This window comes from Equus caballus, chromosome 31 (genome assembly GCF_041296265.1).
Source record: "Equus caballus isolate H_3958 breed thoroughbred chromosome 31, TB-T2T, whole genome shotgun sequence".
In the NCBI taxonomy this organism is placed as follows: Eukaryota; Metazoa; Chordata; class Mammalia; order Perissodactyla; family Equidae; genus Equus; species Equus caballus.
In genome coordinates, this window is record NC_091714.1 from 17,363,809 (window position 1) to 17,383,984 (window position 20,176).

Genomic DNA, 20,176 nt, shown 5'->3' on the forward strand with positions numbered 1-20,176 from the left:
GCTCACCCTCTCTCTTCCCCCAACTTGAGCTGGGGAGAGATCTCTTGGTGAGAAGGGCTATAAACTCCACTTTTGGAGCATTTGCAACTTAACCCTAAATAAGAAACAGTTGAAACAGTGGTGTCCCTTTATGTCTCAAACCCTGAAGGGGCTGCTTTGTGAGCCGCTAACTTCTGCAGAGACTTCTTGGGCAATAGTGGGGCTCCAATGAGATGGTTTAGTTACCGTAACTGCGGCGGCCCCATGTAGGCAAAATTTGCCTCGGGCACCCACCCACTTCCCCTTACCACCCTCTCTTTATTCAAAACCTCCCACTCCTGTTTCCTTTTCCCAGGGCTCGGTTCTCAGCTTGCTGCTTGATAAACTGGTTCTCAGGGACCGTTAATAAGGTCCCTGCCCAAGCTCGAGCTTTTAACGGCAGGTAACATGCTCCAAAGGAGCTGCCGTCTGGATCCAAGAGGCGGAGACTGGAGAGGAGCAGGAATAAATGGAACAAATGGAGATGAGGAGGGAGAGTTTGCAGCCCAAGAGATCGGGCTCTGCCGTCTGCTGCTGGATCAGCAAGCTGGGCACATTTCTTGGCGTTAGTTTCCTCAAGGGTAAAATGGGACAGAGGTCACTTCCTCAAGGGCTTGTTGTAATGATGAAATGGGGTACATGTACAAAGTGGCCTGGTACCCAGGATTCCAAAAATACGAAAAATGAGCTCCAAGAAGGGTGAGGTCTGCTCGCTGCCTGCTCTCTGAGTACCCAGCACAGAGCTTCACTGAAGCAGCATTCGTAACTTGAGGTCGGGAGATGGAGGGATGTGTGAGGGAAGGGATACATTTGCTTATGTATTTCCCTCCATGTGCCAGAGAGTAGGCTCCCAGGGTGCCCGTGGATGCTTTCTTCCTGGACTGGGAGCTCTGCTGGCCCCCAGAGACAGATCACCATGTGGTGAGGACTACCCCTGCCTGAGGCATCAATCCTGCCATCGCCTGGGGCTTTCTGGGGTCAGAAATGGCAGCCATGATGGGATTTTGAGGTTAGTAAAAAGATAGGACAAGGATTGAAAAAATAGACAATCTTCACATCTCAGAAGAGACTAGAAGGCTCATGAGAAGAGGCCGGGGTTGGATGTGTGGGAATCCAGTCCGGCAAAACAGTAGACCTGAATGAAAATCTTCCATTCTGGAGAGACCACCTTAGCAGTTCTGGGGGTCCGTCCCTGACCGCCCTGTGCCTGGAGTCCAAGCTGGAAGGGAGAGCATTTCTTAGGAAGAGAGGGAGGTATTGATTGTACCGAGGTGCTATGAGTGGTTGTGAGCTTGCTCTATCGTCTCGTCGTCTTAGTGGCACTTATCTCCCTTGGGAGATTCTTGGCCGAGTGTCCGCCACCTTGGAGTCTTGTGTCAGATAAGCCTTGGGGTCTGTTTTGTGTTGCATGAAGCTGATGGAGGCACCATTCCTCAGCTCTTCTTTTCCTGAATACCTGAATTTCCGACCCCCTCCCCTCCACACGCCCCTGGCCAGGGCTACTGCAGGCTGTGGCTCTCACCAGAGTCGTCAGAAGTCATCACCCTGCTCACCTTTGCCCCCTCGCAGGAATTGAGTTCAATTTCCCTCATCACTGAACGTGCTTCCTCTAGCCACACACCCATCAAAGGTCTTTGGGATGGAAAGTTGGCTTTTGAACAGCTAAAAACAGATGTGCAGTCACAGAAAAGAGAGGACTCAAGAAACAATTTTTAAAAGAATTGTGGTATATATATTTATTGAGAACCCCCTTAGGATAGACTTTGCTGCAGCCAAGAGATGCATGTGTTGGGGCGAGGGGTGGAGGTGGGGGTGTCATCCATTTTTCACATTACTGCTTCAACGTGCACAGAAAATAGACCTTATTTTCTAGGATAGATGTAGTCTCTTCCCTACTTTTTAAGGTAGTGGGGAGGGGCAGACCTCAATTTGCCAGTTTGTGGTATCTCAGTGTCTTCTTTCTTCTGGACGACTCCGGGTTCACGTTTCCTCTCCCTTCCCCTGCTCCTCTCCCAAATGGCATCTGGAGGCTTTGAGACCTGCTCTTGGCTGGGAGAGGGGTTCTAGGACCCTCCCTGGGCTCTGCTGCAGAGTGGCTGGGCTGGCCTGGCTTCTGGAATGGTGAACATAGAGGAGTCATTGGTCTCACTTGGCCTTTGAGAAGCCATGCTGGCCTAAAGTTCTGTCCTCCTCATGCGGATGTATTTGTTCATCCCGCGGCCTCAGACAAGCCTCCAGAACTGGGCACGCAAGGGAGCCAGGGCTCTTGCTGTTACCACGCCAGGTTCATTTTTGCTCGCCCCCAGGAAAGCCAAACACCGAGACGACAAGATTGCAGCAGAGAGAGGGTTTACTCACAAGCTAGCCATGCGAGGAAGTGAGAGCATGAGCCTCAAATTTGCTTCCCCAAAAATAGGGACTCAGGGGTATTTATGGGATGGGGGCAAGGTGGTCTGAACTGTGGAGAGAGGTGACTGGAGGTGAGGAGAGGTGAGGGAATTGATGATCTGTACTGCGTTGTCAGACTCCATGCCTCTTCAGAGGACCCGTGTTCACAAAGTGGCGGTGTGAGCATGATCTGAGGGTGCAGTTTTTAGCCTCTTGATGTCAAAAGGTTGCTTATTGGACATCTGTGTGGGCCGGGTTAATGAGCTGGTGGTCTCAACAGGCCTGAAGTGGACAAGGGGTTCTAATTCCTGAAAAACTGCTCACACACCCATTACCGTGGTGACCCAGGCTCCAGGGAGATGTTATCTGTAGGAGCCCAGTGAGAGTCAGAGAACATACTGCCTAAGGAGCACCGTTAACAACGGGCGAGTTAAACAGCTAAAAGCTATAATCAGTAATTGCGAAAAGGAAAAAACCTTTAGTTCCTAGCTACTTAATCATCATTGGCTAACTCTCTGCCGGTTTCATTGCTTCGGGTCACCTGTCTTGTGAGGCAGCCCTGCGGCCTGTGGGATGCTCCGCCCTCTGAAACCAGGATTTCTCTGAGAAGCTTGCAACCCACCCAGGCTGTGTGACGAGGACTCAGCCTCCTCTTCATGCCCATCTTGATGTTCTGCGTCTCCCCTCCCCTTACGGTGGAGCAGGGGTGGCACGCGGGCGACGTGGGGGTGGTGGTGGTAAGGACCCTGGGAATGACCTCCTCATTCTCCCTCCAGCTCCTTTTTTTTTCTGACTTCCACTGGGGAGGAAGGGGCTGGCTTTCCACTTCCTCTTCCTTTTACCACAGACAGCCCCATTGACATTCTCCCCTTCCTGTTTGCATGTGCCTCGCAGGCTCGGCCTCAAGGGCTGGAGGGATATTTTCTCTAAACTGGAAGACACTCCAGATCTGGGTGGCAAGGCCTGGTTCCTGATGGTTACGGAGGCTAAAGGAATTCAGAGTTCTCTTGTAGCCCCACAAAGCCTGGCTTCCAATACTACTCATCAGTGTTTCCCAAAACTCCCTTTTTCTCTTTGTTGACCCGGACCTGTCCTGATCCCCCCTGAGAAAACAGCAGGCGAGGCCACGTACAAAGCACGGTAACGACGATTGGAAGTGTTCTCCCCGGCCACAGGTGGGCCAGTGCTGTAGGCCGGGCTTCCCCAGAGAGGGGGAGTGCCATGGTGATCCCTGGGAGGAATGCCCTGGCCCTCCCACCTCACCTCATACAACTCGCCCCTTTGCTCACTCCACATGCTCCACTCGCACTGTTCTCTGTTTGGTCCCTCCGCACGCCAAGTCTTTCCTGCATCAGGGTCTTTCCAGCCAACTCTTCCCTTTGCTTGGAAAGTTCCTCCTCCAGCTGCTCTCGAGACCACTTTCTTCCCAGTCACTCATTTATTCAACACGTTGTTATTGAGCCCTTGCCTATTAGCAGACACCATGCTAGGTGCTGGGAATTCCGTGGGGAGCAAAAGAAACTTATGATTCAGAGAGAGGGAGACCTGATTCATCCCACAGCGGGTGTAAACATTCAACAGCGATAAGTGCCAGAAAAGAGTAGTCTGGTGTTGTGAGGACTCCGGACAGGGAGATCTGATGGGGTCTACGGGTCAGGGGCTGCTTTCCTGAGGATGTGGAGATGAAGCTGAGATTTGAAGGAGGAGGAGGAGCAGACTCAGCTGAGAGGAGAGGAAATAGCTGGTGCAAAGGCCCTGTGGTGGATGTGGAAGAAGGTGCATGGACAGGGTAAAGGACTGAGGGAAGTTCAGGTGCCTGGGTGGAAGCCGTGAGTGGAAAGATCTAATCTTGAGGCCAGGCTGCATCCCATTGGTGGCTAAGTCCAGTTGATTTTGCCTTCTCAATATCTCAAACCTGACCACTTGTCTCCCTCTCCAGCAAAACACCACCAACCTCCACTGACTAAGCCTGAGGGATGTTTCCAGGCTTCCCGGGTCCCTCAGAGCAGCGTACATGGCTGCTTCTGTGGCTTCCACGATGTAGCAGTCTTCCGGTTTACTTCCTTTTTCCCTGATAGATCCTTTCTGTCTCTTTTGTAAGATTGTGCTCATCCACTCGTAACCAGCTACTGAGTTCCAGAGTTTCCCAGGTCCCTCCTTGGGCCTCCTGCCATCTCCCAGGCAATCAGGCAGTGCTTTCCACACGGTGGGTTTACCCAGCTGACCCACACATTTCCTCACAGACCTCTTTTCTGAACCCTGGCTGTTTACTGAACATTTCTGCGTAGAGGTCACAAAGGCTCCCCAACTCAGTGACTGTCTGCCACCAAACTCGTCTCTTTCCCTCTAAACCCTGTCCTGCTCCAGAATCCCCTGACTCAACGAAGAGCCCACCTTCCAGTTACAGAAGCCGGAGGTCGGGAAGCATCCTCAAAGCTTCTCTTCTATCACCTCTGCATCCAGTCCTCACCATGTGCTGGAGATTTTACCTTCTAAATCTCTCTCAAGTTCAACCAACCTTCTCCCTTGTGCACCACCACCAGCTCCGGCCAGGCCACGGTCAGTTTCCGTCTCGACTACGACAGCTCCTTAACTGGTACCCCATGCCCACTCTTGCTCCCTCCCAATTTATTGTCCTCTGTGCTACCAGATTGAGCTTTTTGAAACCCACGTTGGATCACATCACATCACATCTACCCTCGATCTGAAAATCCGTCTATGGCTTCTCATTCCTCTTACAAGAAAGGAAGAATCTTCAAGAAGGCACTCAAGGCCCTGCCTGGTCCTGAGCCTCCTCTCACACCACACTCTCCTTCCTGTCTCTATGGTTGTCTTTTGTGGAATTTGTGGGGCACGTGGGCCTCCTTTCTTGGACTTGGGAAGCCCAATAACATTTCCCACCCTCTCTTAGAGAGTATTCAGCAGGTAGCTACTTGCCTTCATGTTATGCTGATCCTTATTAACTTGCCTGATTCCCTTTGGTTATGAGACTGTGAGCCAGGATATCCCCAGGGGAAATCACTCTTTGGGCCCCCTTTCTGTGTCTCTACAGATTTGTTTGTTTTCCCTTTGTAGCCATGGAAATAAAGAAGCCTTCTCTTGCCGGGGAATCCAGCTGGCTGTGGACTGGTTCAGGGACAGAGGACACACCTACATCAAAGTTTTTGTCCCCTCCTGGAGGAAAGACCCACCAAGGTCTGATACGCCTATTAGAGGTATGCTGGAGCAGATGCACACTCAAGAGGTACTGGGCACCTGTCCTCGGTCGCACCCCCCCGAGTACAATCAGTTATCTCCTCAGCTATTTGTGTGATGGTGTCTGTCTTCCTCGCTGCAATGTAAGCTCCACGGGGCCCTACGACTATGAATGTTCACTGCCACAGCCCTAGCACCGAGCATGACATCTGGCATGCAGTTGGTGCTCAATAAATAGTTGTTGACTAGATAAATGAGCAAATTACTTCATCCAATCTCTTATTAAAAAAAGGAAAACGTGGGGCTGGTCCAGTGGTGCAGTGGTTAAGTTTGTGTGTTCCACTTCGGTGGCCTGGGATTTGCTGGCTTGGGGTTCGCCAGTTCAGATCCCGGGCGTGGACATACGCACTAGTTGTCAAGCCATGCTGTGGTAGGCGTCCCACATGTAAAGTAGAGGAGGATGGGCACGGATGTTAGCTCAGGGCCAGTCTTCCTCAGCCAAAAAGAGGAGGACTGGTGGCAGATGTTAGCTCAGGGCTGATCTTCCTCAAGGAAAAAAAAAAAAGGAAAAGGAAACTGAGACCCAGGGAATTCTTTTACTTTATTTATTTATGTGTACTGAAGTATAGTTGTCATACAATATTATGTTAGTTTCAGGTGTACAACATAATGATTCGACGTTCATGTTAGTTATGAAATGATCACCGTGGTAAATCTCATAACCATCAATGACCATACAAAGTTATTACAGTATTATTGACTATAATCCCTGTGCTGTATATTACATGCCCATGGCTTATTTATTTTATAACTGGAGGTTTGTACCTTTTAGTCCCCTCACCTATTTCACCCAACCCCCCAGCAACCACCAGTTTGTTCTCTGTATCTATGAGTCTGTTTCTGTTTTGTTTTATTTGTTCATTTGTTTTGTTTTTTAGATTCCACATATAAGTGAAATCATATGGTATTTGTCTTTCTCTGTCTGACTTATTTCATTTAGCGTAATACCCTCTAGGTCCATCCATGTAGTCACGAATGGCAAGATTTCATTCTTTTCTATGGCTGAGTAGTATTCCGTCATTTGTATATACCACTTCTTTTTTATCCACTCATCCATCATTGGGCACTTACATTGTTTCCATATCTTGGCTATTGTAAATAATGCTGCAATGAACATAGGGGTGCATATATCTTTTCAAATCAGTGTTTTTGTTTTCTTTGGGTAAATACCCAGAAGTGGAATTGCTGGATCATATGATAGTTCTTTCTTTAGTTTCTTGTGGAACCTCCATAGTGTTTTCCACAGTGGCTGCACCAATTTACGTTCCCACCAACAGCGCACAAGGGTTCCCTTTTCTCCACGTCCTTGTCAACACTTGTTATGTCTTATCTTTTTGATGATAGCCATTCTGATGGGTGTGAGGTGATATCTCTTTGTGGTTTTGATTTGCATTTCCCTGATGATTAGTGATGTTGAGCATCTTTTCGTGTGCCTATTGGCCATCTGTATGTCTTTGGAAAAATGTCTATTCAGGTCTTCTGCCTATTTTTTAATAGCATTGTTTGTCTTTTTGAGGGATTTTTAAATTTTTAATTCCTGTATCAGCTAAGACTATTTTAAGCTACAAATAATGGAACATCGTGGTTTAAATAAAGAGGATTTTTCAGTTGTTGTTTTTCGTTTTTGCCTTTCTTGTAACAAGAAGTCAGATGCTAAGTCATGGCTGGCATTGTTTCAGCCAAGTCAGTGGTGGTAGGGCTGACCTCTTGGTGATTCTGGGAGATTTCTTTGACTTTTTCTTCCAGCCTTTTTAATCAAAAGTTTTGTTTTTAATTCTATCAGTGGTTACCATTTGCTGCTGCTTCTCTCTCTTTCTGTCTCTTTATTTTTGAAAAAAAAAATGCTATTTTCATCTTATGGATCAGTATCTTCTTGACTATTTCTATATGAATATAGATTTTTTAAAAAAGTTCTCTCAAGTTCCATGAATCATATTTATTTTTCCGAGGGTCAATTCTCTTTTTTAATCTCTCTCCCTCTCTTTTTGTGCTGTTAGATATTACTCTCAAAAGTCTGGTGACCCTTTGGTTGTCAGTTTTTATTTGTGAATAAAGAACTAGATTGGTTAAGTATATGTCTGTGCAATTGCCATGGGGTTTTGCTCCTAGTACGGGGCTCTTTCCCTGACTGGCAGGGCTGACCATTGGTGTTGACCACAAATGTCGCTTCAGCATACCCTGCATGGAGGGGCGGGCAGCTGGGCACCGCTGCCCACCACATATTCCAGTGCCACAAGGTTTTATTCTACGAGGTCAAAGGCCACATGGAAACCTCCTCCTTCCGAGTTCTATCTTCGTTCTCCACATGGGGCAGGAGTAGGAAGAGAGCGGGTGTAGCTGCCCCACGAGCAGCCCTCCCATTAGTCATCCCGCCTTCTGCCAACTTTCCCTCCCTCTCCCCGTGCCTGAATTCCTCGAGGACTTTTCAGGGAAAACGCTGCCACCTCCACTTCAGCCTTGTTCACACATCCTGGACGGTGGCTCCCTCCACACCGTAGGATCAATATGATCCTACCTGTTTCCTGTCTTCCTAAAATTTGTCAGAATCCCGAGTTTGCTGCTATCCCCAAGCCCATTTTAAATGTGATTATGGATCCCCTCCCCATTTTGTACTTCTTTACTGTCATTTCAATGGGATTATGGGAAGGACGGGGGATAGATCTTTGTGTTCAGTTATCCATTCTGAATTGGTTTCCCCAAATAATTCTTTATGGCCTGAACATGGGGAATGGTGGCTTTCAACAGTTGTGTCATGTTTAAATACAGTATGCGTAAAGAGTGGGGACGTCATTACAGGGCAGGGAAGGAATTTTTAAACAAGCCACAGCAAGTACAAATTGATGGGGGAAAGATTCATAAATTTGACTACATTACAATAAAAGCTTCTGTTTGTTAATGGACATGGCAAAGGCAAAAAAATGCAAAGATGAGCCTCAACCTGGGAGAGACTATACATTCCATATTCCTGGTGAAGATTACAGTCCAGAATCTCTAGAGAACCTCCCCAAATTAATAAGACAAAGGGAATGGACCCAGAGAAAGATGAGCTGAGGCATGAATAGGCCTTTCACAGAAGAGAAAGCATAAATGGCCAACAAACATGAAAAGGTGCTCAATCTCATTAGTAACCAGAGAAATGCAAAATAAAACCACTGTAAAAGGCCAGCTGACACCCACCAGATTGACCCAAATTCAAAACCTGAAAATGTCCAATTTATAATGCTGTGCTGCCTAGTAACCACTTAGGAAAACAATTCAGCGTTATCTTATAAAGTGCCTTTCCCCATAACTCAGCAATTGCATTCCTGGAGCTAGGCCCTAGAGAAACCCTTGTGCTTCTGCACCTGGAGACTTACATGCAGAACCACCAGCACTGAGCATCTGGACGTGCCCACCCTCACCAACACAACGTTAAAGAAAGAGAGCAAGTTGCACAAGAATGTGTTCAGTGTGATTCCATTTGTGTAAAGTCTAGAGGTTCATAAGCACATTGAAAATAGTTCTTTTGGGAGATACATACATATGCATTTTAAAAATACAAGCAAGGGAATTATAAATAGAAAATTCTAACAATTGGGTTAACTTAAGGGGAGTGGAGAGAGATGCGAACTGGGAGGGGCAATGGGGACTTCAAAAGTGTAGGCCGTGTTCTATTTCTCAAAGGGAGGGCTGCATACATGGCATTTAAAAAAATGATTCTTAATGCACGTCATCTGTACAGATGAATACGTGTGTGTGTGCACACGCATATAGGTTATACACGTGCACAGAGGCGTGCATATTATCTATACGCATGCACACATGTATCTATACGTATCATATACAGGTGAACACGTACAGGTGTATACGTATCTATACATGTGCACACATATGTGTATGCACATGTATATATGCACATATATACACCTGTATGCGTATATATAGCGGTACATGTGTATGTGTACCTGTATTATCTATACACATGTATATATGTGTGCACATGAGTATATGTGTGCATATTACACGTGTATACGTACATACGGCTATGTATATGCACCCATTAAAACAATGATTCTTTGTACCATCTATGCATTTTGCACTTTTTAAAAGTCTGGAAGCCATGTCATTTAAGAAGGGACTTAGACTGGAGGGAGGGAACAAGGTGTGAAGAGTATGCTAATTGTGGCATGTAACCATCAAAGGGACCAGAGCCCTGGCTTCACTCTTCCTTCTAAAGTGACTCTCCCTGGTTGGGTTCCATTCTCCGGCCTTCTGTCATGACCCAGGCAGGACAGAAACCAAGAGCCCCCTTGCCCTGGGGCTGGGGCAAACGTCTCTGAAGACCTCCCTGCCCCTCACCTGATGGGCGGGGCGGAGGCGGGGAGGTGGGAGTTGGTCCAGAGAAGATCCCTGAGCTGCCAAATGTGCTCCGTGATCTTAGGATGCTTCTTAGGGGCGGGGAGTCCCTCTGAGACAGCCGCTACATGCCGTCCCCCCTTGCCTCCCACTGTGGCCCCCAGAGCAGCACGTGCTGGAGGAGCTGGAGAGGCAGGCGGTGCTTGTGTACACCCCGTCCCGCAAGGTGAACGGCAAGCGGGTGGTCTGCTATGATGACCGCTACATCGTGAAGGTGGCCTATGAGCAGGATGGCATCATTGTCTCCAACGACAACTACCGGGACCTGCAGAGCGAGAACCCCGAGTGGAAGTGGTTCATCGAGCAGAGGCTGCTCATGTTTTCCTTCGTCAACGACCGGTACGTGGTGGCCGAGGGAGGCCCGGCCCGGAGCGTGGGGGGACAGGCAGAAAGCCACCTAACTAGCCTAGGCCACGAGTGCTAGTGGTCATGGCCATGCCATGCCAGAAGCAAAGGACACCCAGCCCTGGAGACAGCTGGCCTGAGGTCACCCTGTCCGCTCCCCCAGGCTGCCCAGTCTCTCTCTGTCCCTCTGAGTCTCCTCTCTTTCGTGACCACCTTTCCCCAACAGGGCTGTTTTGTCCCAACTGTCCTTTCTGTCCCCATGACCTTTCTGTTGCCATGCCCACATCTGGCTGACCCGGCACAGAGTTGCCCAACAGGTGGGGCAAGCACAGGCTTGGGGCACCCTGAACTGTGTTTTTCTTTTTAAAGAATTTAATACGTCAAATAAGAGCACTGAAACAGTCGTCATGGGGAAAATCTGAACATTGTTGCACTTCCTTTCACTTTTTTTTTTTTAGGTTTTGAATTACATATAGGAGTGGGCAACATCATCTTCTCTTTGAGGCTGTAAAGATCTTGGAACTGACAATGTCTCAATCCTTTTGGTTGCAGTTTCTAGGAGAATCTGGTTGGCTCATCTGTCTCCTAGGGTGGTCCCCCTGGATCAGGTCCACCCTGGACCAACCACTACAGCTGAAGGAGGGCGATGTCAGGGTCGCAAGGCACAAACCAGTTAGCCGGTGCTGGGCCAGGGCCCCTAGACGGGGCTAAGGTGGGGAGGAAGCGATGGCTGGTCCATGCCAATGTGCTCAGGCCTGCTGAGGGCAAGGGCTGGGAGCCTGGCAAGGTGGGCGTGGCTCTGAGACCAGCAGAGTGAGGCACAGCAAGCTGGGCATCCCTCCCATTTCAACTTCTGTTCCAGGCAAGGACAGCTCGGTCCTCATTCTGGGATCTCTGACTGGCTTTTAGGAATGTGGTTTGAGACAAGCTCCTCAACTCTGTGAGGGCACGGACTGTATGTGTCCTATCCGCTGTGGCCCCCGCGTGCCTGGCACATCACAGGGGCTCAAAAACTAGTTGTAGATGAGGGAGGGAGGGAGTGAATGGCTGCGGCCCTGGGAAAGGGGGGCATGGGGAGGGGAGGTGACATGTGGGCTGGCTCAGGCCACTTGCACATGGCAGACCAGCTCCTGACCCTGAAGCCCGGGAGGCAGTATGGTGTGGCGGAAAGAGCTGGGGTTTTGAAGGCAGCAGATGAGGTTTCAGACTGAGGCCCTGCCACTTACAGACTGTGTGTGGTGGGGTAATCACTCAACTTCTCTGAGCTGAATGTTCTTCCCCTTGAATTGACCGTACCTGGGTTAATCATACTTACCTCTGAGATGGCTGTAAGGACAAGAGAGAATTGTACCCTGTTCTCCTCAGGCCAGGCCAGGAGGTGGTGTCAGGAGGTACTATTGTCCCCACTTCCATGTGGCCAAAGCCCCAGGCCAGCGGCTCCCCTGCAGTAGCCCCCAGGGACATTTCCACCTACACAAGGCCAGCGGCTCCCTCTTTCTGGCTCAGGCCTGGAGGAATCTGGCAAGTCTGGTGACTGTTGGTTCCAGAAAATCCTCATGGAGGTCTGATGGATCATGGCTGCCTCTGGCCTGGCGATAGCCTTGGGCCGGGGCCAAGGCCTTTTGACGCACTGGCCTTTGCTAAGGGCCAGCCAGAAGGTCCCCTGGCTGCCCGAAGGCAGAGCCTGCCTGTCCGCCCATGGGCGAGATTGCCTCCCCGGTGCCCCGGGCATGTCCGTGGGGCCCTCCTGGCCCAGCTCGTAGTGGAGGCCGGGGAGAGAGTGGGAGGCGAGGCCTCTGGGAACTTCTAACAGCCGCTGTGGGCGGCTCCCCAGATTCTTGGCCAGGGCCCAGCTCTGAGGAACCGGCTGTGTCACTGGGATCTGAGCCACGGAGGCTACCCAGGCCCGGGATCACCCAGCTCTGGGCTGGCCTGGTGGACTTGGTCTGCAGGCTGGGACCTTGGCATGACCCTGGACTCTTGGGGGGAGAGCAACACATACAAATAGGCCTCCCATTTGCAATCCACAACCCCTCCAGCGGAACCTTTGTAAGACCTGGAAGTGCCGCCTGGGAACCAAAGTATTCACATAAAAACGTGGAGTGTGCCCAACAAGGGGTGTTTCCTTCGGAGGAATGTGGTTTTCCCGTTTGGGCCATGGGCACCCTGAGGATGCGTTCCCCTCTGTGTTAGACTTAACGCCAGGGAGAAGGGAAGGGGTAGGGGGCAGGGTAGGGTCAGAGAACACGGCCGGGGTCAGGGAGCCTGGAAGCTGAGACCAAGCCCACCCAGAGCCCCCGGGTCTGCGGAGGAGGGACGAGTGTGCACAGAGCCTCGGTATCCGCTGCTTCTCTGACTCTCCGAGTGGCGTTTCAAACCCTGTTAATATTGATCCCCCACCTGTACGTGCCCAGAGCTGTGGGGCGACACAGGAGAAATGGCATCTGAGCCTCCAGGGAGCCCATGGAGATCTCTAACCTCCTGTCGAGGAGGATGGGAATGCAGCTCAGGTTCCCTTTCAGCCTGGGACCCGGGTGAGTCCTAGGGCGGTTATGCATGAAAATCACCTGGAAAGTTGTTAAAATGTAGATTCCTGAACAATTTGAGATTCCGATTAAGCAGGTCTGGGGTGACGCCCGGAGCCTGCGTTTTTTTCAGGAGTTGCTAGGTGACCCGGGCACTGCTGGCCTGAGCCTCAGGAGGAGAAAGGCTTGAAGAGGCCCAGGCAGCGCTCCTGGATCCGGGCTCGCAGCCGTGTGGTCAGCGCCAAGGAAGGGCTGTGCTGCTTTAAAACGCTCTGACCGCCCCTGGGTGGGAGAAAGAGCCCTGGACGGCAGCCCTGGACGGCAGCCCTGGACGGGAGCCCAGGCCGAGCCTACGCCCGGTGCTGCTGTCCCTTGCTGGGCGGCCCCGTCCTGCCCCCACACAGGTGCCAGCGGCAAGTCCCCGTGGGTCTTGCAGTCACCACCCACTCCCTCTGCCCCGCCCCCCTGTGCTGTTTTGCAGATTCATGCCTCCTGACGACCCCCTGGGCCGCCGGGGACCCACCCTGAGCAACTTCCTGAGCAGGAAGCCGAAGCCCCCGGAGCCGTCCTGGCAGCACTGCCCCTACGGTGGGTAGCAGCACCTGGTGCCATGTGGGCCTGCTCGGGGCCTTGTGTCAGGGCAGCTCGGGGCCGTCAGAAGGGCTGCCCGGGCAGTCAGCAGCCTGGGTGCCAGCCCGGGTGCTGCCCTTAACCAGCTGTGTGACTCTGGGGAGGTAACAACCTCTCTGGACCACCGTTTCCCGACAGAGTCACTGTAAGGATGAGCTGATGTCCTGGACGCCTGCTGCGGGGGAACGTTTGTGAGGGCTGGATGCAGGGGTCACACACAGGGCAGAGTCTGCGTCCTGCCCCGCCATCCCCCACCCTGTGCCCTGATGGACTCTGGTCAGTGTTATCCATGGAGAGTTAAGGATCCTGTCCCAGAGGCCTCCAGGACGCCAGCCTTCTAGCCAGCTCTGTCACTGACTTGCTTTGGCAAGTTATTCAGTGTCCTCAGGTCTGTTTTGAGTCTAAAGAAGTTCAATAAAGCCTTAGGTGACGTTCAAAGTCACGTCCAGCGTGGCTCAGCCTGCTCCCCTTCACTCTCAGAAGTGCCCGAGTTTGGATGACTATTTGCTCACCTCTGTTAGAACCGTCTGTAAGGAGAGGGCCATAGTTAGCACAGGGATGTGGACAATGGGTGGAAACTGAGGCCGCACTGGAGGCGCAGTCCTGTGCCAGGAGCATCCACTCCCCACCTCCAAGGTTGGTCCTGTCCACAGGGCCCCTGGGGAAGTGGAGGCTGAAGGTCATTGGATCCAGAGATTTGGTCCCAGTTCCTAGTGAAAGGGAGTTCGTGCCTGACATCCACCCGCCGACACTGGGGTTACTGTGCCCAGCGCCCCACACCATGGGGTCGGGGGTGTGCCCCCTCGCCCATCCCACCTGCGCCCTAGGGCACTTCTCCTCACCTCGACCCACCCCTATCCTGATAAATCTGCAGCGGGCCTGGAGGCCTTCCTGGAGGAATCTCCACGGAGAGAGGCCGCGCGGGGGGCGGGCACTGCCTCTCTGCGCCCCAGGTCTCAGTCGCGCCCTCTCTCCGCCCTCCCCTTTCCAGGCAAGAAGTGCACCTACGGCATCAAGTGCAAGTACTACCACCCGGAGAGGCCGCCCCACGCGCAGCTCGCGGTGGCCGACGAGCTGCGCGCGCAGACGCGGGCCTGGCGGGGCGCGGGTGCTGACGAGGAGCGGCCGCGGGGCGCGCGGGCGGTGGTCCGGGCGGAGCAGGGGGCTCCCCGGGGCGCCCCCGCCGCAGCCTGGCCCGGCCCCCGGGAGCCTGGCACGCGCAGCCTGCCCGGGGCGCGGCGGGCAGCGGACGTGGCGGCCCTGGAGGGCGGCTTCTCGCGGCTCGCCTTCCGCGACGACACCGGGCCCCGCGGGCCGCCCCCTCCGGGCCCCGGCTGCGCCCTCGCGCCCGGGCCGCGCGGTCCAGACTGGGTGGCGCCCGGAGCCTCGCGGTCCCCGCCGGCCCTGCCCGGCCTCCTGACCCCCCCGAGTGCGTCCGGCCCGCAGGTCGCGCTGCGGGGTGGGGTCGGCCCCGGGGACCCGCAGGGCGACCTGCTCCCCCAGCGCCGGCAGCCCGCCGACCCGTGGGCCCTTCCCCAGGGGGCCGGCCGCTTCCCGGGCCGCTCGGCCTGGGCGGAGTCCCGCTGGGGCGACAACGCCTTCGTGGGACCCTCGGGGTCCGCGCCCCGCGCCGCGGCCGGCGACATGGACGCTCGCGCCCGGACGCGCACCGCGCTCTGCAGCATCTTCCCGCCCCAGGAGGTGGATCGCGTCATGGCCCTGTTCCCCGCGCTCTCCGACGTCACCAAGCTTATCCTCCTCATCCAGAGATTGCAGAGGTCCGGTGCTCCCGTGGGAATCCCCTCAGGGGCTAGTCCAAGCCACCGCAAGTGATGTCTCAATCTTGCAGCTTGGCCGGGCAGGCCCGTGGTTGCCAGCCTGCACCTGGATCGGCCCACCCCGTGGGGCCCCCTGTTTTTGAAAGATGGTCATGGAAGCCAGCTTCCTGACCCTCAACCGTGCCCACGGTGGCACATGGTGACCCCCCACGGATGATGCAGGGCCACCTGCTGAAGTTCCACGTCCTGCAGAATAAGGACCGCTTCCGGGAAGGGAGTGATTTCTCATGCCTGGAAGACTACAGTCTCACTACAGGCTCTAGGAGTTTGTCTGGAACAGTCCACTTGGGATCCACAAGTGGGGCACAAGATCACTTTAGTGGGCACACCCGAAATAGAGTGGAATAGGAAATCTCCGAGCACGCTCCAGATAATCAGGCTAAGAACGAAACTCTTATTTGTTAGCCACACATGGGCCTATGAACCCTTGGTGACCGTGTGAACTTCATGTGGGTCACCGGCACAAGTTTGAGAAATCCTGGTAAACGGCCTTCAATTTCACTGCATCGAATCACGTTTCAAATATGTGGTCACTTGGCTGCTGGAAGGTTTGGCATCTGGAGGTTTCCACACGAGCTCTTTCTAACCTCACGAGGGGAGCCTGGAGCTCTAGACTCCACGCGGAGGCTTCACTTGTCACTCTGAGATTGTGTGGCTGTGCTGGTCTGTGGAGGTGTGGCAGGGGCATGTTGTCCTAAGGGCCTGGCTCCGGGGCCTTCACTCCCTTCACAAGCACACATACACCACACACAAATGTCACACCACACACACACACACACACACACACACATCACCTGACTCAGGGCTAAGTGTCCCGTTTTTGTCAGCCGTCTGTTGTGTCAGTTTCCAGCACAGGCCCCCTACTGGCTGAGCCCTCTAAGCCACAGTCACGCTGAGCCGAGGCCCAGCGAGTCAGGACTTCCGCTCAGAAAGCTCCAGGTGGGTCAGTGGAGAGCTGGACGAGGCTCCGTCGTGGAGGTTCATGGCCACCTTCCACCACTCTGATTCTTCTGGCCAGCCACTGCTTTGAGTTTGGGGGAGAACGGACCCACCTATTTGCAACGGACAAGAAATGAGACAATGCTGCCAGAACACGGACCCCGTGTCCTCAGGGGCCCTGGCATCACCTGTGGCTGCATCCGCCCCTTCACTTGGGGTCACGGGTCCTGCTCTGCAGGTGTGGGCTCATTCGTTCATGAGGGGCTTCGGGGAGAGTGCGAGGCACCTCGCAGTGGAAAACCAGCCCTCAAGCCCCGCAGCTCCCTGGGGACTGGCAAGCTCAGTGGGGAACTTCTCGGGTGTTACTCGGCTGCGGGCGATGTTGGCACAGCCCAGGGTGCGCCCAGAGAGCCTGCTCCAGTCCCTCTAGTTCCTGGTCAGTGCTGCATGGGAGATGCAGGCGCACTGCGATCCTGTTCATCTTTTTAAACCGGATTCTCAGCATGGCTTCAGCCACATCCGTCCTTCACCTCTTTTTTCCAAAGAGGACACTGTACCCACAATTGTACCTATTATTGGGACCTCAGTCCTGAGGGGGGTCCGCTCTTTCTGGATAAATCGAATTTCCCTCATGGTGGTTTTTTTTTGTCTTTTTGCACGACAAGCTTTATGTTAGAGCTGCTTTTGTCTCCAGAATCTGTCTCCCAACGTGGCACCATCGCGTTGCTGATTTACGGTTGGAAACGTTTAAACTGCTTCCTTTGAGGACGAGTTGGAGTTTTAGTAAGCTGTAAAGCTATCTTATTTGGTTCACTGTGATTAAGACAAGAACAAAAACAAGTGAAGAAACAGCACATTTCAGTGTAATCCCCTTTGGAGTTTTTTCCAAAGTCTTGGTATGTCTTTGTGACACAAAACATGGATGGGATGGGCGAATGAGATGTTCCTAGTTGCATAGCTGTTACCGTGCTCCAAAAATAAATCCTTTTTACCCACACCTGGACGGTCCATTGTCACATTGTGTATCAGATTCTCCTGTGTGGGCTTTTCCCCTTAGGCTGGTTTTTCACGTTAAATATTGTGGGTGTGTAGACTGAGGTTGAGGGTGTGAAGGCTGCTTCAGTCAGGGTTATTCCACCCATGGAGGTGATGTGGGGGCTGGAGTCTACCTTTTCAGGAGAAGCTTCGAGGCCCAAGGCAAAGAGGCCTTTGCTGGGTGTTCAGCAGGCTGTTCCCAAGGACACAGGCTGCTTGCCTGTTTGCTAGAGTTTTAAAAATCCTCATTACAGAGCCACGAAGCAGTCCCATGAAAGCCACTCTGCTTGTGCAGCAGCATCCTCATGCTCAGAGCGGAGGAGCCCGGTGCTGCACCATGTTTATGTGGGTGCAGCTTTTCCAGAGGCCTCTGGAAGGTTAGGTATGAGGCAGAATCTTGGGATGTCAGTGGTCGAGGGGCAGAAGCAAGAGAAGCCACTCCTGTCGCATTATTCCAGCTAAAATGAAGCTCAGCTTTCAGGATTTTACACAGAACTCACATGGGGAGCAGGGAGCTGCCTGCCAGCTGGCGCAGTGTGGCTCCCTGCCCCTGGGAGAAAGTCCCCATGGGGCGAAGAGCATGGCGGTGGGCACAGAGGCATGAAGGCGTGGTCATGGGGGAGGGCTCTGGGAACTGGAGCAATGAACTGCCATGTGGAACCCCCCAGGAGGGAATGCATGGGGCCAGGACCAGCTACACCACTTGGGGGGCCCTGTGCAAAATTAAAATGCGGGGCCCCTCGCTCAAAAGTGATCAGGAATTTCAAGACGGTGACAGCAGAGCATTCCCCAAGCACAGGGTCCTTCTAAGCGCAACTGCATGGGTCACAGCCCATGAAGCCACCCTGCGTGGTCACCAAAAGGACAAGCAAGAGAACGTCCTCTGTGCCTAGAGTGTGCTCCTAACAAAACACCGAGGGAAAGGGGTCGGAGCCCCGGATGAGACGCGCAGGTGACAGCCAGGAAAGGCCGCATTCCTCGGGGCGGCGCTGGCCCCTTTGGCTTTCTCTGCCCGCCTCTGGGGCCGGGGGCTAAAGGGAGGTCGAGGGCTTGGGCCAACCATGCGTTGGATCGGCCACTTCCAGCGGGGACAGAGCGCCAGTAGGGGTGACTCGAGCCGGGCGGCAGGATCCTGGTTGGAATTACGCGGGGCTCACAGGCCGCGTGGTGGGGGGCCGGCTGGAGGCGGCTCCGGGCTGACCCGCGTGAGGCCTGCCCCTGGCGGCCTCGCTCCGTTGCCTGTCGCTGGGGGATTATTGTCTTCTGCTGGGGTACCCTCCACAGGGAGAGGCAGGCACGGCCCCCTGCTAAGGGACCTTCGGCCCCAGAGATTCCTGGGGGCGCTCCCGTCGCGGCCCAGACTCTGACTAACAGGCACTGACTGACTAACAGACACCAAGTGATGCTGACTTAGACTGACTGCTAATGACTGAGAGACACTGACCAGCTGACTCTGACTGGCTCTGGCTGACTCTGACTGACTGACTGACTGACACCTACTGACTGACTGACACCCACTGGGTGGCTGACGAGGTTGACATGCGGTCAGCACCTGTGGCCGTTGTCGGTGAGTGCTCACACAGGACTAGCAAACCGCCACAGCTCTGACTTGATCCGAGATCAAGCTCACTCCTGAAAACGTGCATGCACCACGAAACGGGCCGTGCTGAGCCTCGAGGGCCGGCTCCCCGGCCGTTCCCAGGGAGGAGCTTCCGGAGGCGCTTTCCCCACAGGCAGGCTGGGAGCACCGTCGGGGATGAGGTTCCACCCGGCAGCAGGCCGCCGGTCCCTCTGACACTGGCTCCAGCTCTCGTTCTCTCAAAACCCCTGCTTCCCACGAACCCCCTGCTCAGCAGGCCCCTGGGCCCCACGTCTGGATTGGGGCCACCCCTTTGCTCTCCCACCCTCCGCCACCTCTGGCGCCCACCCTGTCCTCCAGTCCCCCAGCCTTCAAAGCCCCCTCTTCACTCTTCCTCCGTGGGGTCTGCCCAGGCCACTCCAGGGCTGTGAGCCGTCCTCCCTCTCAGGTTGCCTCCATGCTGTCCTTTCAGGGCTGAACACTTCCAGACTGTTCCATGGCACCCTTGAAAAGGTTTTGCTCTGAATGTTTTTTTTGTTGTTGTTGAGGAAGATTGGCTCCAAGCTAACATCTGTTGCCAATCATCCTCTTGTTTTTGCTCCCCAAGGCCCCAGTACCTAGTTGTATATCCTAGTTGCAGGTCCTTCTAGTTCTTCTGTGTGGGACGCTGCCACAGTGTGGCTTGATGAGCAGTGCCATGTCTGTGCCCAGGATCTGCAGCTGCAAAACCCAGGCTGCTGAAGTGGAGCGTGTGAACTTAACCACTGCGCCACCAGGCCAGCGCCTGAATGGTTTTTTGCTGTTCTTTATTGATCTCTTTCCTCATGTTCAGGCCTGTATTTAGGCCCTCAGACACTGGGAGGGTGGGGACTGTCTTTAACCTTGACTCTCCATCAGCCCTGAGGCCAGTCGGGCAGGACCAGAGAGGTGATGTTACAGAAACAAAACAGGCCTGAATCCCACTGGCTAGGACCACAGAGCTCGCTTCCCTGGGGCTGTGTGTCCATGGTAGGCTGGCTGGGGCTGCCTGAATCCCACAGGCTAGGACCACAGAGCTCTCTTCCCCGGGGCTGTGTGTCCATGGTAGGCTGGCTTGGGCTGCACATGCGAGACCCAGGCTGCGGGGGGCTCTGTCTCCAGCTTCCCAGTGGAAGGGAGAATGTTCTCAAATGTGCACTGGCTCTTAAAACTTCTGCGCAGATGTCAGCACTGCTCACATTTCATTGGTC

The 20,176-nt window shown here is 53.6% G+C and overlaps 1 protein-coding gene across 8 annotated transcripts in view; it reads left to right on the plus strand.

Annotated features, from left to right (window-relative positions):
* ZC3H12D (zinc finger CCCH-type containing 12D) overlaps positions 1-17,330 on the plus strand; it is a 31,297-nt gene extending 13,967 nt beyond the window's left edge. For 5 of the 8 annotated variants that reach the window (XM_070256515.1, XM_023633070.2, XM_070256517.1 and 2 more), the window contains 4 exons: positions 5,482-5,621; positions 10,166-10,395; positions 13,408-13,514; positions 14,548-17,330. In XM_070256515.1, the coding sequence (XP_070112616.1) occupies positions 5,484-5,621; positions 10,166-10,395; positions 13,408-13,514; positions 14,548-15,389 (1,317 nt within the window). In that variant the 5' untranslated portion in view covers positions 5,482-5,483 and the 3' untranslated portion in view covers positions 15,390-17,330. Of the gene's footprint in view, positions 1-5,481; positions 5,622-10,160; positions 10,396-13,407; positions 13,515-14,547 lie in introns of all 8 variants that reach the window. The other 3 variants (XM_023633065.2, XM_023633068.2, XM_070256514.1) reach the window with 1 other exon arrangement.
* The last annotated feature ends 2,846 nt before the right edge of the window (positions 17,331-20,176 follow it).